This window comes from Papilio machaon, chromosome 7 (assembly GCF_912999745.1).
Source record: "Papilio machaon chromosome 7, ilPapMach1.1, whole genome shotgun sequence".
In the NCBI taxonomy this organism is placed as follows: Eukaryota; Metazoa; Arthropoda; class Insecta; order Lepidoptera; family Papilionidae; genus Papilio; species Papilio machaon.
This window is the reverse complement of record NC_059992.1, coordinates 4,435,097-4,451,743: the sequence shown is the minus strand read 5'-3', so window position 1 is coordinate 4,451,743 and position 16,647 is coordinate 4,435,097. Positions and strand designations below refer to the sequence as shown.

Below are 16,647 nucleotides of genomic sequence, written 5' to 3'. Positions count from 1 at the left end.
AATACAGACCACGCAAAAATTTGACCATTATTCGAATAGCCAATTCGTTTGCAAACATTTGGCACGGTGATTGGTAGAGTCGAGACACTAGCGTGATTGGATCCTCCACCATTAATTTGAACGAAGATCAAACGAAGACCGAGGGTGATATTTATCAAGGATATTGCGAATTATTTTAATCAAATCAAATTCCCTTCGTTGTAAACAAATGCTTTTGATTAATGAGACGCGCGACAGAGCTCGCAGACGTTGTGATAAAACACCCGCGCACCCAAAATTAATGGTCATAAAATGAACTCTTGTATCCGAGAGATAAAGATGCTGAATGCCTCCAATCTTCCATGATTTTTCTTCGCCTTGTATTATGAAAGATGATTCCTTAGATGGCATCTGGTGACTTTGTACATTTATATGGAGACCGGAAATCGGGCGGGAGTAATTTCGCGCCTTTAGTGTTTCGACGGGCGTAGATATTTAGATTGTCATGGCGACGCGTCATTAATAACGTTAGAATTTTGATTTTCAGTAGGCTAATATGCAAAGGGCGTCGAGCAAAGGGTGCACAGTCACGGCACGGCAGTCGGCCCTCCGCATACCTCCCAAGTTTGTCGCCGATGCGGTCGTTCTGGCATTTTATGTAGCTCTTTGTACTTTGCCCTTTTACCGTAACTATTCGGATAGTTCTGTTGGTGAACCGAACTATTCAGTTACAGTACCTTTGATATGTGCACGCACTATATTTTTGTCAATGAAAGCATTGCACAGATTCTTTAAACGAACGCAGTATCCTTCGTAATAATAATAATAACAATATATTAACAGTTTGATAGAAAAAGTTGATTACGTTATTTTTAGCAATCCTATCACATTAAGAGACTCATGAGAGATAGTACTAATTAATAGTTTATTTTTGGAAAGTCAGACTCACCTCAAAGAAACTTAGCGAGCTTGACGCGAGCGGGGTGAAGGATGGGGGCGGGGAGCGACTAACATTGTTACAACACAAGTTGCAGCGTCAGCTTATATTAATCTGGATCCGGCGGCTGACAGCGCAAGTCAAATTTCTCATCAAAAATAAGAATTAATGGCGAACAGCATTAATCATTAGCCGGCAAACGGCACGAGGTGTCCGTATCCCATTATTTTGCATTACTAATGATATGTACACAGAGATAAGGGAAGCTTTAGAAAAATATCTCTTATAACACCTCCCTCGATTGATTGATTTGATTCCACCGACGCGGTTAAGATAAGCCTTTTATGCCATTATTATTTGCCATTTCTAAACTTACAGAACTTACATTCTTAATGTGGTTTTTTGTATACATTCTCGAGTTAGCAATTCGCATTTATAATTCGTTAGGGTATTTTTTGTTCCGCTCTTTTAGTAATTAAATGTAAATGTGACGTAAATTAACGTCGCTCATTTTGACGTGAAGATGATTAAAAATTACTAAAGCTCACTACTGTTACGACCTATTCACATGTTTTATTTATTTTTTATCATTTCACGTTTTAATGTAGTAGATTATGAGCCTATCGTCCAGAAAGATGGGTGTTTAAAATCTTAGCATCTATACCTATTTTAGAACAACATGTTTGTCAATTGAAACTCCGTCCGTGTGGTGTTAAAAAAATTAATGAGTAGCCTACTCGTATGTGTTCTTCCAGACTATTTTCCACATCTATGCCAAACTGCAATGAGATGCATGTAGTCGTTCTGGATATACTTAGTAACAGACATCTATGGGAACATCTGCATTTATAATTTCAGTAATGTTAGATATTTGATGCAAAAGTATTTTAAAAGAAATAAATTAACAGCGAAATAGTGAATTTAACTCTACTTCTAAATAATCCTCGCAATAGGATACACTCAAACCGAACGTAAATAAACAAAAATGTCAGACGTTCCGCAATGACGGATGGAAAGAGACTGCCACGAGCAGCAGCGCATGCTTCCTTATAAACCCTTTTTTTTGTGTGGCTACCCTCAACAGTCCTAACATTTGTGTGGCTACCCTCAACAGTCCTAACACCTAACAGTAAGATATTGCCATCCCTTTTATTCACTTTGACAAAACAGATAAAACAATATTTGTCAATCCAAATGTCTCGACAGTCGAAACCGACAGTCACGTATACGTCATACTTCTATTTGTTTAATAAGTATGTACAAAATTAAGATAATAATCACTAATTGGACGTTTTGAAAATAAACAAAGGCATATGCCGCGGAAAAATGTCGCGACCGCCCGCTAGGCAATCAATTACTCGCCTTCACTCAATAATTTTTAATAAGTTCGCAACACTAATCACTTCCCCTGGTGAAGGCGTGACCGTACTATTTGTAGAGGTCGCCTGCATCACTGCTATTGACAGAAGATGTCACTTTTCCTTTAATTATTCCTCGACCTCATTTCTTCGCGCCCTATTAGTACGCATCAATCAATGTTGCCAATACCTATTTTTTACCCTGTATCTCAACTGTTTTTTCCGTTGTTGGGTTTTTGTTTACGAAGATTTTTTTAAGTGGGGAATAATTTGATGAGGTCCGCCGCCACCCGACTGTGTTGGATGCGGACGATGCTCATTTGTCATCGTCTTGTCATTTCTGCATTTCTTTCGAGCAGTTGAATCTCTCAAGTAATTATGTAAGTTTTTAGTCGACTTTTTCCATTTTAAATTCCCTCTCGAGTACCTTTACTGGTGCCCTTTTGCAAATATAAAGAAGTAAAAGTATTGTTTTGGCAGCAAATTTAAAAATATAGAGACAGCATCATGTTTTACGAATGTTGCGGTACAGAAAATTCGAGGTTTTAAACGCTCAATAATTTAAAATATGCATAATTTTCGCGGTAATTATTCAAAATCATTGTAAAATACGGTTTGAAATTTGTGTAGCAGAAAAACTATGAATACGAAATAAGCGCGTCATGTTAATACGGACATCGATGGGGTAAATCAAATATGTGAATCCACAGATCAAAAGAATTCATTACAATGTGTAAATCACAATTTGCATGTGGCGCAGGCGGTCATGAATATGCATCCCGCACCCGCTCGCCCCCGCAGTCCTGCATGCGTCTAGTCTGACGTCGCAGTTCGTTTGTTTGTACCTATTCACTGGATCGTGCTTAGTACTTACGCCTTGACTCTACATATATCTGTTCATAGGAGAGTAGGATTGAAAATACAATTCTTTGTATTGCTTACTACTATTTACGAGTATAGTCTTTTTGAGTTGGTTTATCTTTAATTAATGTAAATTTTGGTTTATTACCTGTACGACTTTAACTGTGGTTTTCCATATGTCATAAACATTATATGATTCAGTTAGTTTTTATTTGGTTTTAATTAGTCATTGAAGTCAGGCGAGTACTATACCAGTATAGAACGCGCGCGCCACCAACAAACAGCTGAATGAGCATTCAGTCGGACACTTGCCACTCGTCGCTTCCTGACCTTTTCCCGTTGTATTATGTAAATGCGAACTCGCGGGGAATCAGAAACGCGAATAAAAAGTGTTCTAATGTTTGCCGCTGACTCCGCACCGAGTGTGAGGGCGCATTAATCGCGGGGAACGATATGAACAGTCCTGTAACAGGCTAAAGATTCCTCTGTGTGTTTTTATAATTTGCTTTTTGTGTTTTATAACGAAACATCAAGTACTAATGATCTTTAAATGGTCCAGTCGAATCAATCTAATTTGTTTTACCTTAGAAAATACGTAAACGTGTTGTAGTTATTAATTGAAACTGATTAAAACTTGTTTAATCAAATACGTAGGTACTTGCGCGTCTCGCGGCCGCACGAACACATTGCAATTACTTAACAACCGATGAGTTGTGTGAATCGCAGTATTATATTACGTATGCATAATTGATTGAACATAAGCAAGGGTCATCAAACGAAGTCAACCATCGGATGGCTAAATAACCGCATTCAACCCTACGCCGCGGCCCACAAATCAAATGTTTTGATAGCGCGCCGGGCATTAACGAGACAATTTGATTGCGGACATATCCGAGCCAAATTGCTTGTAAATTATATTTTCTGTTTACTTTCCGCCAAACTCCCTGTTGGTACGTGACGCTCGGTCCGTGTCCGCGGCAGATGCGCGTTTCTGTTGCGTTAATTATCCGATTTGTTTACTCGTTTTTTAGAAATGTTTGATGAACACATTCTCATCGATATATTTAAACCGTTGTAGCGCAACGTCCTCGCCTTGTTATGTCTCCTATAATAATTTAATTACACTCACACGTCTGTACCGGCTCTAAATGTTGTAATAAAAACAATTATCTTCCTATACATATTTTATGACTACTGTTTTAACTATCTTTATTCTTTTTCTGCTAATTGTCATTTTTAAATGTCATAATAAAATAACTTTTCAACACTGAATAATTAAATTTTATGTTTATTTATGGCATTCGCATAGAGCAGTTCATATACTCCATCATAAACATAGTCATCGTTCTAAGATAAATTTCGCTCAGAATAAATGTTCAAGATTTTTGAAGCTGTAGTAACGTCTCTAACAAACACTTTAATGTTAAGCCTTTACATATCTACTGTTTTATGCAGACTGGATTTATATTCACGCTGATCGTCAGCAAAAACAGCCAAAATGTATCAACTTCTAAGGAAAGTCCGCGTTCTAGGTACGAGTTATTCTAGAAGTTGAAATATTTTGGCTCTCCATAAAGGTCACTTAACATTGTAATTCATTTTATAATTGACACAAAAATTAATTAAACATACAATAGTGTTTTGTTTAAGAATGTACTAATAATAAAGTGATGTTATAAAACCGCTTTAATGTGTTCACACCTTATCCGTAGAGGTTGTTAATTTTATCAATGGTGTGGACAAAACTATGATGGATGCGTGCAGCCTTAGCTATCGGACTCTAGTCGTAGATAAATCACCATCAAATCTTTAGATATTATCTCACTGACAGATGTCTTGATTTTTACTAATGTTCTTAAATTTTGAACACTCGATCTTCTTAATTTAATTAATACATGACGGATTTTATTAACAAATTCTATTAATTAGATATCAGCCTTTGATAAAAAGAATTGATTTCTGAAGCCGTGAAAGTTTATAAACTGAAATTATAATTGATTGATTTGTTTTAATAATCAAAGATAGTATGTTATTTGAACGTAATTACAATATTAATTTTATGACACAAATAAAGCCTTAACTACAATCATTGTACAAAGATAGTCTGCGTAACCACGTTCGAATCCACAGAAATGTATTTATCACCGCAGAAAAGTAAAATATTCACGACCATTTACCATTATCGTCTCGTTGGTAAGATGTTGCGGTCGAGGCGAGCCATCACAACGATTGTGGTCATTAGCCATGCGACTGCGACTGGCCGGTCATTGCGGCGGTTTACGACGCTCAAGGCTTTTCAGTCGTCCAGACTCAAGAATTTACTCTATTCGACGTCCGACTCGCTCCGAGATGAGGCAGGGTCTGTCGCGACGCATTAGCCAACGATCGAATCGGATGTATGACGGCCGAGTGAATTTTCTGCGGTGGATGCGTGTCTTAGGGCCGAAGCCTGACATATGCGGATGCCGAAAACCTCGTCTAGAATTACAAACACGATGTGAAAACGATAAAGTAAAATTAAAACGTAATAGGGTAATATAATTCGGTTCCTCCCGTAAGGCAATGGAATTAAACATTATCAAAAAGCATTGCCATTACGAATAATGGTAATGTCCTTAAAAGTCGGAGACTACGAATTGTAGGAGCAATTTTGCATAATTATCTTGCGCAGCGCAGTGCCGTGCCGGGAGACAGGCGTCGCTTTGCCGCTTAAATCCTAATAACATTGCGCGGACCCGATCGGAATCTCGTTACGCTACTGTAATCTGTTCCGAGTGCCGACAACACACCAACTTGTTTCGACACATTTTATTGTTGTAAGTTGTTGTTGAGTAAGTTTAAAGTCGCTTCTCTATACACGTCATCTGAAATATCCATTTACTATCCAGTCACGGAATTAGTCAGTTAATTTGTTGATATACAGGTGTTTAAGGAATTAATGTATGAACAATCTGAAAATTTGACTTAAATTGAAGCCAATAAAAAAAAATTAACAACAATAAGTATTACATAACTTTATAACACTATGAAATGTAAAATAAACAATTACGCCATGGTAAGTAGACATAGTTCAAAAATTGTCAAGCTAACGTTACAAAATGTAACATTTATTGCTGTACAAAAAAGGAATATTAAATAGCGACATCCTGGAGTGTTCATCACCGCGCCACCGCGAGTCCTCCGATCACTTAAATCTTGTCACGTACTTCTAATATCGTAATGAGCTCTAAAGCCACGGAGACATATTTTATTTCCTCGCAGACACGCTTTATATTTCATTCCACGTTTCATAAGCGAACTTCGCAGGGCCCTCTCTGCGTTTGGCGGCCGTAATGCTTCGCTCGCTTAGTGCACTTTTATTACGGTATTAAGTGATGTAATTTTTTTCATATTATGTTATTCAAATTTAAATAACTGTCTCCGGTCTCCCCCGCGGAGACCTTGTTCGCAAACGATTCTTCTACGGTCCCCATAAAATCTGGTTACTTTCGTTAGACATTTCCGTTTAGTACAACAGCAGTGTGGAGTGGCGGGATATTTATTTTTTTGGAATGCCAATTTTACCTTTAAATAATATTAATTAATGGATGGTGGTGTTGTTTCAAATGTCTTAAATAATTACCATATCCAATACAACAAAACAATAATTTTACATATTTTACGTATTATTATAAATATAATGGTTAATTTATTTCATTGGCAAATGTCCGCGATGACATATGGGTAGAATAGGAACACTGTCATTATATTCAAAAGTTATTTCTCATAGTACATATTATGTAAACGAAAAAAATGTAAAACGTTCGACCGACTCCGTGCATTTCTTCGTCTTAAACTTGTAGAAGTTGTGCGGTCGCAATTTTTACAAATGACACGGTGACGTTTATGCAGAGGGCGCGGCAGTCGAGGAGTACGGGACGGGGGCGGGGGCGACAAGTCATCATGTTACTTCTTCCTATTATTTTTGCGTTTCTCCGTCCTACTTCCGCTTTAAGTGTTTCCTCCTTGTCATACGATATTGATTGCCTAATTTGGGTCCGTTTTGTTACCTTTTCTAGGCTGTTCAAATTTTTTGTTTTTATTAATAAATTTGTTTTAATACGTTCAAGTATAATTCATATCAGACAACTTTGCTCTGTTTTGTTTGTAAAAACAGTTTGATTTTAAAACAAAATTAAGAAGTCGTTCTTCCAGGATAAACATAAGACAAGTTATCTATATGATAAAGGGAAGTTTTTACTTGCAACGGCCCCTTCCGCTACTTGTATTTTCTTTATAATTTATTCCATTTCTCCCCCACACATCGACATCGGCCGCTGATATTTTTTATTCGATTAGTAAACCCCTAAGGTGTTTTTAGCCTTTTTTCGCTCGATTTTCTTCGAAGCTTTGTTGACTGTTAGGGAGGTTACAATGCTCATTTCTTTTGGATGACTGAGCTTATTTTTATTTTTCCGCTATGACTGCATATTGCACACCGTCAAATATAAATCACCTTTACTATTTTATTTATTTTTTGTAAATGTAATGAAAACCACCGTAAAATTTAATTAACGTAGGCTTCTTAAACTACTCCTATTTTGAAATAAATACACCTGCACACATAGCCAGCTTATGCTGCACCTTCCTATTGTTAAACTATGACGTAGTAAAAGCACACAAGATGATTACAGTAAATATAGGAAACTAATTGATGGGGAAAGTTTTGTCAGTGTAAGTTAATCAACATTTATTTCAAATCAATAGGCAATAGACGTTAAGGCGTGATCCCCTGTTTCCACAAACCGCACTACTTACACACTCGATTTGTGTTGCGGGAACGACGTAACAGTCAGGGGGTGGCGGGGAATCGGGGGAGGAGTACAGGAATAAGAAACTTTTTGATGGATCGGACGGAGTTTGTTTTGCATGTGAGTGATATGTCTGAAATAATAAATGTTGAGGCGTCGTCGCTTCCCTGGCTCCCCTAGCGTAGGGTCGCTAAAACGATTTTTGATTTGGGTGTCAAGCAAATGTTTCACGCGGCGGCGCTCCCCGGATTTGATTTTCTTAATCGATTCTTAAGAATGCAAATTTATCTGTCTCTATTTGTGTTCATGTTTGATTACATTTTACAATGTCGGTTTATAATCGAAGCGATGACGTAATTTACGTGTAGTTCGCGTTAGCTATGTAAATGGAGGACGGCGTTATCCAAAGCTCTATTTAATACTTACCTAGCGTAATCAGATTATGCATACAAGAATGGTTCGAACTCACTGCAGCGGTATTAGGCTGTGAACGGTTCAGAATTAACTAATCACGGCGTGCATCGGCTTTGGTGGTAGATTGGAGCGCATTGTCCTCGCGCGCGCCTCCGGAATATCTGTTTAGGCCACCAGCCATTCTGTAATGAATATGGCCGCCGCCGCCGTTAACAAACTGAGTTAACCGTCATAATTGAGTCATTGGAACATTTTCATTATCTAAACACTATTATGTTATCAATGGACTTCACACACCTGCAATAGCGGTTACTTTTATAATTTGTTTATGCACCTAATTATTCCTAATTGTTTAAAATGTAACGGAGCCATTAACCCTAAGATAATAAATCGTTATACATAAACTTCAGTTTCTTTCTCAATAAAAACTTTTTCGAATGTCTAAAAATAAAATTTCGTCTAATTTGTTTCAATATCCCTTTATTACTACTATTTAAGATGTATAAGTCCACGCTTCACACCTTAAAAATAAATATATTGTCATTGTTACTTGTATTGTGAACCTTTCTGATATCATCGATCACATTAACAACTTTACGATGGTACAAAACAAAATGAAGGAAGTGGAAATAATTTATTATTTTATTGATAGGAACGTTATCTATTGTCCGATCCGGGTTTGATGATTCGATCATTCCGTTCCGATTAGTTCGGGTTAAAACCTTATACGATTACAATTAAATAAAAATAAATTAGTTTGCTTACAATATTTTAAAGGATATGACGTTATTATTTTTAATAAGGGAAGCGTTTTTATTAAAAGGATAGATATAAATATATTCATGATGAAATCAACAAGTCTGTGCGGCTTTTTTCGACTGGACGAAGTTTGGCTGTTTTTTTTATAAAAGTTTGAAGAAATTATTTACATATTAATGGTCTCGGAAATGAAAAATATATTAAATTCAAACGGAGCGTCGTCGTGACTCGTCAGTAAAGTACGGAACGACTCTATTTCGAGGGCTACCACAGAGTATTACGTAGTTCAGAGACAACTCAAGCCACGAAATGTTTTAAGATTTTATTTCCTTGCTTTTATTTTATCGATTTCGTACTTCAAACTTTAGAAAGGTAATTGTAAAAAATATATAAAAGTTACAAATACAATACCTTTCTAATGTTTATTCAGGGACAGTCAATATGTTTGAAAGAAAATGTTTAGGTGTATACAATCACGCGGCTTTTTAATCGGACACTTAAAGACTAGATGATCGATAAAGACAAATGACATATAACAGATCAAAATTATCATTTTATAAAGTTAAGAACACGCTCAAAATTTTCAATTAAATATTTAGCCCTGGACGTATTAAGAAAAAGTTCCGCTGGCATTATTTAACATTTTTGAAATGTTTTGTCTGTCAAGTCATTACTCTACAATCCACAAAAGGGTTTCACGAAGGCTTAAAACAGCCACTTATTATGTATGTTACATTTCACTTTCAGACGTCATTTATATTCAAATGCTCAAAAGGCATTACTGCGCAAAAATTGTAGCATTAACCCCCACTCCTTCACCCCTTTGAAATGAGCGAAATTGGTTTCGACAAGTAATTCATTTTTCAGAATCTGCTTTTATTCATGAATTTTCATAGTCATTTCTGTATTATGTGCACGATGTTTTACCGCGGCGGGGCTCAACAAGATTTTCTACGTAATTAGTCTATTTTGAATTGACAGTTAATGGAATACCAGACATTTAATTGGTTAATTATCTTTTCTTAGAACTATGGAGATCATTTGAAGGTTCTTGAATTCTGTTGTATAATTTTAATTATTAAGTATGTACTAATAATGTATACATATATCCTTGCTTATTTACCATATAAAGGTTTATATGGGATATGAATTTAATTTAGAAAATCAATCAAAACATTAATAAATACAAAGTGAAACAGAAGCATTCGGAAGTCAAATAAGTCACAATGGAAAGAGAGCTGTGGAATTAGGGTAGCGGCAGATCCTCATACAAAATGATTACCCGCGCCTTCTTCATTGTACACAAAGAAACTCAGCGGGACTCCCTGATATTATACTTTCGCCTTTGAGGTAGCTCCACAACTCAGTGGGTAGCATGCTTTATGGTTTCCAATGATAAAACTGTTTGTCTGTAGTTTTATTTGAATTCGTATCGGGATGCCGTCACTAATTTCGGTTTATTTTTTTGTTTTCTTTAACGATCTTCGCATGAACAGTGTTAATGTGGCATTGATTTATGTTGGGACTTGTTATGTTTTATACGAATACAAAGGATACTTAGGTAGAAAAACAAATGAATTAGTTATGGTGTTAATAAAGAACATCAATAATTTATCTGCCCGCAAAGATAACTAAGAAAGTTAAAGTCTTTATTGATTATATTTTTTAAATGTTAGTTCAAAACAAAACTCAACGCGTGGAACAATGAATTAACATAGCAGTAGTCAGATACCTAAACATACGATGGAAATGGCAGCAGTAGGCGCTCGTTGTAAAAGCTCGTGCGAGGTGCGCGCATAATAACAGAAGACGGGAGCGCGCGGCTGCAGCCCGAGGCGACGACTTGCCAACCACCACGCAGCTAGACTCACTCAGCTTACATCAATCAATATGTCTATAACTTGTATGAATCAAGTTAACTGGATATTTCTTTGTGATTAAGTAAAATATTTTCTATGCTTATAATAGGAAATAATCGTATAGTTTTGGTCAAACAGTAGTTTTATAATCACCTATAGACCTAGTAGGTTGGTAGGGTACGTGCACATGACAAAATACATTTGAATAAATTTTATCTTTCTGTGTCACTAACCGTGGTTTTCTGAGACCAAAATCTCTGTTTAAAACATATTGTTACTAGCTTTTACCCGCGACTCCGTCCGCGCGGAATAAAAAAAAAAAAAAGAAAAAGAAAACGGGGTAAAAATTATCCTATGTCCTATTCCTGGTTCTAAGCTACCTGCCCACCAATTTTCAGTCAAATCGATTCAGCCGTTCTTGAGTTATAAATGGTGTAACTAACACGACTTTCTTTTATATATATAGATATCTGTTTTGTTAAAGAAAATAACAGGGATTTTGATGTGTTTTATACAGAGATTTTATTCTCAGGAACCCACAGTAACATGATTAATTATAATAGAGGTTTTTTTATTATTATTGTAAAATAATTTTGTTCTTTGCAGGTTGCGTGATGAGCGGGGTGACATTGAACGTGTCATAGCGATGGACAAAGCTCGCGAAGGTTCACACAATGGTAATTATAAAGTAAATTTTATGAATAGATTAGAAAACGTAATTTAAAGTAATTGAGTATGAATTGCCATCAATAACCACGTGACGGTAACTAAAACTAGTACTACTACTAGTAAATTAGTACTACTAGTAAATTAGTAGAAAGAAGGTTCAGAAACAATTTAGAACAAACAGTACAAGCTAGTGCTTGTGTACACAGCAAGAGAGAAGAACAAGTTGTCAGCGTCAAAATATGATATGGGTTACCTTCAAGAGTAAGCCGTTTACTTTATCATTATCATAATCTAGGGCGTACTAGTTTAATATTAAATGTAAAAAAAACTTAAATCATTTCTCTCGACTCGTCATCAACAGATAGACTGGAAACAGCAGTCTTTAAATTATGAATTTTCAATTTTTTTCCTACAGGGTCTTCCCCAGGCCACAGTCCTGTCCTGAACTTGTCCAAGTCAGGATCTGGCGACCGCGACCGACAGGAGAGGGTAGATCGCGACCGGCAAGAGAGGGTCGATCGCGACCGGGGCGAGAGGGGCGACGGGTCCGCCAGCGGGCGGAGCTCTGCCGCCTCGCGTCGCACCCCGCAGCCCCCTCGGCTGCCCTCTGCCGCCACCGGCGCCGCTTCACCGCGCTCGCACTCCGACGACAGCGACGCCGCCATGTCCGACCAGGAAGACCACAACGTCAAGGACGAGGATGATGGTAAGACACGTACTATTTCACCAAAAAAAATTTAAGGCAAAAGTTATCATCTTTGTTCAGGTGTTCTATTCGATGAACTTCTGTAAATTAACTTAAAACAATCTTGGTAATAAACCTAGCATCAAGAAATACCAGTTTGGTGAGCATACAAGATCATTCTGGACATTATACAGTTTAATTTTATTTACGTTTGATAAACGTTCATTGATAAATTACAATGAAATTGCTTCAAAAATGATTAGATATGTACCGTGTAGGTAAAAGTAGTCAACAATTTTCCTGCCATTAATAAACCGATCGTGTTCGTTCCCATACCATAGCCCGTCTTGATCCCTAGACACCGCACGTTTGCTTATAATGGAGCGATATAATAAAATCTTATTACGAGTATTGGCCGCAATTGCCCTCAATGATGTATGAATAGCACTTAAAACGACCCAATTCAATTTTGCACCTTGCCTGAAGAGCGTATTGAACACTGGAGCGCTGTACTTTATATTACTTCAATCTTTTAAAATGTTTACAAGATTATTACTTCAAAAATGTTCATGGAAATAAGACTATTTTTTATTAAATTTAATGAAACAGAAATTGATAACTAGAAAGCTAAGTTAAGTCTAAGCTTCGTTCTTTAATCTTGGTAAGATTCTTACATGTTATAACATAAATTTGTATTATACTTTGAAGATACAGGGTGACTATTTAAAATTAAGTAAACATTCGCAATATGAATAAAAAAGCAGTATTCAAGAATATTGGTTTATTGATTTTAAAGTGGTCATCCGGTGATCATTACGATAATAAATGTCACATTAATGCGTTAGTGTTTGCAGATTTCGCTATTACCACAGATGTTGTACTATTAGATGATGGATGACATGACAATTTCCCTGGCGACATATTAACATTCGTTTTATCTGCAGCTTTTTGTTGATTGAATCTTGGCTTGCTAAAATTATTGTAATCAATTTAGTTGCCGCTATCACTGCTGAGACCATCAATCAAGTGAAAACACGTTATGAACATTACTTATAGAAGCGGTTACACGTACAGTGATTATAGTATGGATACACAAAAATCTGTAACAACCGTTTGAATTGGAAGACTGACTTTTTTGGTTCACTATGCAACCAAGAAATTTTGTCTTTAAAGGTTAAACAATATCTTAACAAGTCTTAAGTTTCTTTTTAAAAAGGTACTCGATATTATAATGATTTTAGAAGTACATCCTTATAAAGCATTGCATTCAATAATTATTACCAATGAATAGGGAGTAATGACCTATAAGAGGTGACTATTATGCAAAGTTGTGGTAGCGACGCTACAATCAATGACGCGGAATGGTGTAAATCAAAACAATGATCCACAAATGTAAATATTGGAAGCGCACAATGGCTAAATTAAGCGAAACAATAAGGATTGTGTGTTGTGTTCTGCGCAAGATGCACACAAAATGCGCGGGGAGCGTGAGAACGAGCATTTACTTGTCCTACATAGGGAACTAAAATAAAACTAGGCCTTAGGTGATACAGAAGAGTAAGTAAGACTTTAAAAGGCGTCTGTTCCTAATATATTCAGTATTATGTTCATAAAAGATATTCTTATTATTAAGGCTCAATTGTGTTTTAATTTTGCTTCAATTCTCTATGAAATATATTTCACTACTTTCAAAAAAATATTATTTTTCCACTTCGAAGTCTAAGAACATTACATCCATAAATCAATTGTATTTTCGTTTATACACATCTGAGTTAAAATGTTCCATCTCCTATAATTATATCTTTCAATACGTTCTGAGAGGTCGTCACGATTACTTAAATCTCATTATAGGACGATTTTTTTTACCATCCCGTCACTCAAATTTAAACTTTGTCTATTTGAGATTACCTCTTTCTTTTAATCGACACTCATTGCCGACTTAAGATACTGTTATATTTAAAAGATCTTATAACGCATCGTTGCTTGATATGGTAATATGATACGTACTTATATTGGTTTTAAAGTATAAATTCGTATGTAGATCTTTCAAAATTGTGTTAATTGGCCTTATTAGGAAGATGGTGTTGTGACAACTGGAAAGTGCTATCGTGCGCATCGACAATGACGAAACGATGTTGTCTTCATTATGTGATGAGCGTTCACTATCTTGTCAGGTAAATTAAATGTATCGATAGATCACTTCGGACCGTGAGAGACGCCAAACGGAATACTTTCCTATTATGACCAATTAAAAAAAAGTAAAACAATGAGAATTGCTGTAAAGGAGTAATCGAAAATAGTACCTTATCAATACAAAAATATGTACCTGATTAGATAACAAGAGAATACATTAAATATGAAGTTTTTATAGTTTTTCTGTCACATGTTAAATTCTAATAATGAATGATGATCGAGTCAATGCATTCAAGTGTTCAGTCCGTCCTCTGAGTGTAGTGCATTGGTGCACATAAATCGTTTAGAGACGGCCCATTCGATGTCGAATGGCGTCGACGCGCTCATATTACTAGGAGCACTTCGAATAACTTTGCATTAAAGATTTTTATTTTAGTAGAGTGTAATTTCTGTAACTATAAAAGAAGTTGTTCATAACACATAAAAAGTAAACATCATTTGCAAAGGATTTTTATTCTGAATTCCAAATTTTCTTTTTTGTTCAAAATCTGTCTAAGCCATTTAATATCTAAAATACTATATTTTAATACCTAATCAAAGCTTAAAGCTGCAAGAACGAATTAAAATTCGTAATTTATTTATAAGTACATAAGATAAATAAATCGCTACGTACATTTTTGAAATGGTATAATTTCTCTTTGTTGTATGTTCCCGTTGCTATCAAAGCTTCAAGATGATCACCACGCGATACCGATGTAGCTGGTATATTATAATTGCAGTTGCAATGATACGCACGCGATCTGCGCAGTCGCGTTGCACAGCCTGATGTATCTCTCTCACGGACCACAACGACTCGTTTTAACATTTCATTCCAATCGATTTTATCATTTTACACATCACTTACATATCGATGCTTTTTCTTTTTTAATTTTGATGAAAACTGTGATTATTCCTTACTTTTCAAATTGAAGCCTTTTTTATCAAATACAGGTATATATGTAAATGGTATTCAACATTTCTACTTTTTGAGTATGAGGTAACTTTAGTAGATGAATTAATAATAGATGTTTACTAGGAATAATTAACAAATTATCGGTTTGATGGAAATAACCTGTGCCGCTAGATAAGTAGTTATCAACTAAATTGCTAACGTACATACAGAAAAGCGCGCTCGAAGCATTACGAAAACTTTACTTAAAAAAAACGAAACGTGGTGTCTTTGAGGTGTTTTCTTTTATCAACTTAAGTGATGCCATTGCCCCAGGAGCAGAGCTGAGCGAGGGGGAGCAGGAGGGCGACGCGGGTACGTCTCCAGCGCCGGTGAGCTATGCGGCAACCCCCGCCACGCCGGTACCGGTAGACCCCAGCGCCGACACGCTGGTCTCCTCCACCGAAACGCTGCTGCGCAACATACAGGGCCTGCTCAAGGTCGCCGCAGATAACGCGCGTCAGCAGGAGCGACAGATTAGCTACGAAAAAGGTAACCTTGCAGCATACATATTTTGAACTTCTGATTTATTCTGCCACGTTAACTTGGCCCGAATGGGTTCTTTATTTCTTTTATACGGAGTTTTTATAAGTTCAGTGTATCTGGTTCTGTGGTCTAAATCTTTTTGTCTGGAGAACCTATATTAAATTTCGACCTGATCAGATTCATCACATTTTCATACATTAGGTACCAGTGTTTAGTCAATCATACTATCATAATCATAATAATATTATATATGCGAATATTTAGATGCATGGACGGATGGATGGATGTTTGTTTGAAGGTAACTCCAGAACGGCTCAACGAATCTCGATGACATTTGGCATAGATGTAGTACAGAGTCTAGAAGAACACATAGGCTACTAATTAAGATTTTTTTTTTTACTTCGCGTGGAAAAACCTTGCAATGTTTTAAAATTTTAATATTTATTTATTTTAACATTCTACTTGTTATTATTGTAAAATAAATCAATGTTAAATCACTATCATCATATGGTGCTATTTACACCATTTTATTCACAAAAATATACTAAATAAAAATAAATCTAAAAAGAAGTACAAGAGTAAAGTTTTACCAAAGGCTTAACACATAGCAAGTAAGCTTTCCACGCAATGTCTGCGCGGGCGCATGTCGTGCCTTCAACAAATAGCCGTAGTAACAGATGCGCTTGAGTTATGGCCCGACCCACTATCATTAAATACGATTGCACTCCG

At 36.2% G+C, this 16,647-nt stretch overlaps 1 protein-coding gene across 1 annotated transcript in view; it reads left to right on the top strand.

Moving 5' to 3' along the window:
• LOC106715053 (dachshund homolog 2) overlaps window positions 1–16,647 on the top strand; it is a 132,453-nt gene that overhangs the window by 73,116 nt on the left and 42,690 nt on the right. The window contains 3 exon segments of the mRNA XM_045678490.1: window positions 11,564–11,634; window positions 12,042–12,392; window positions 15,709–15,924. Of these exon segments, the coding sequence (XP_045534446.1) occupies window positions 11,564–11,634; window positions 12,042–12,392; window positions 15,709–15,924 (638 nt within the window).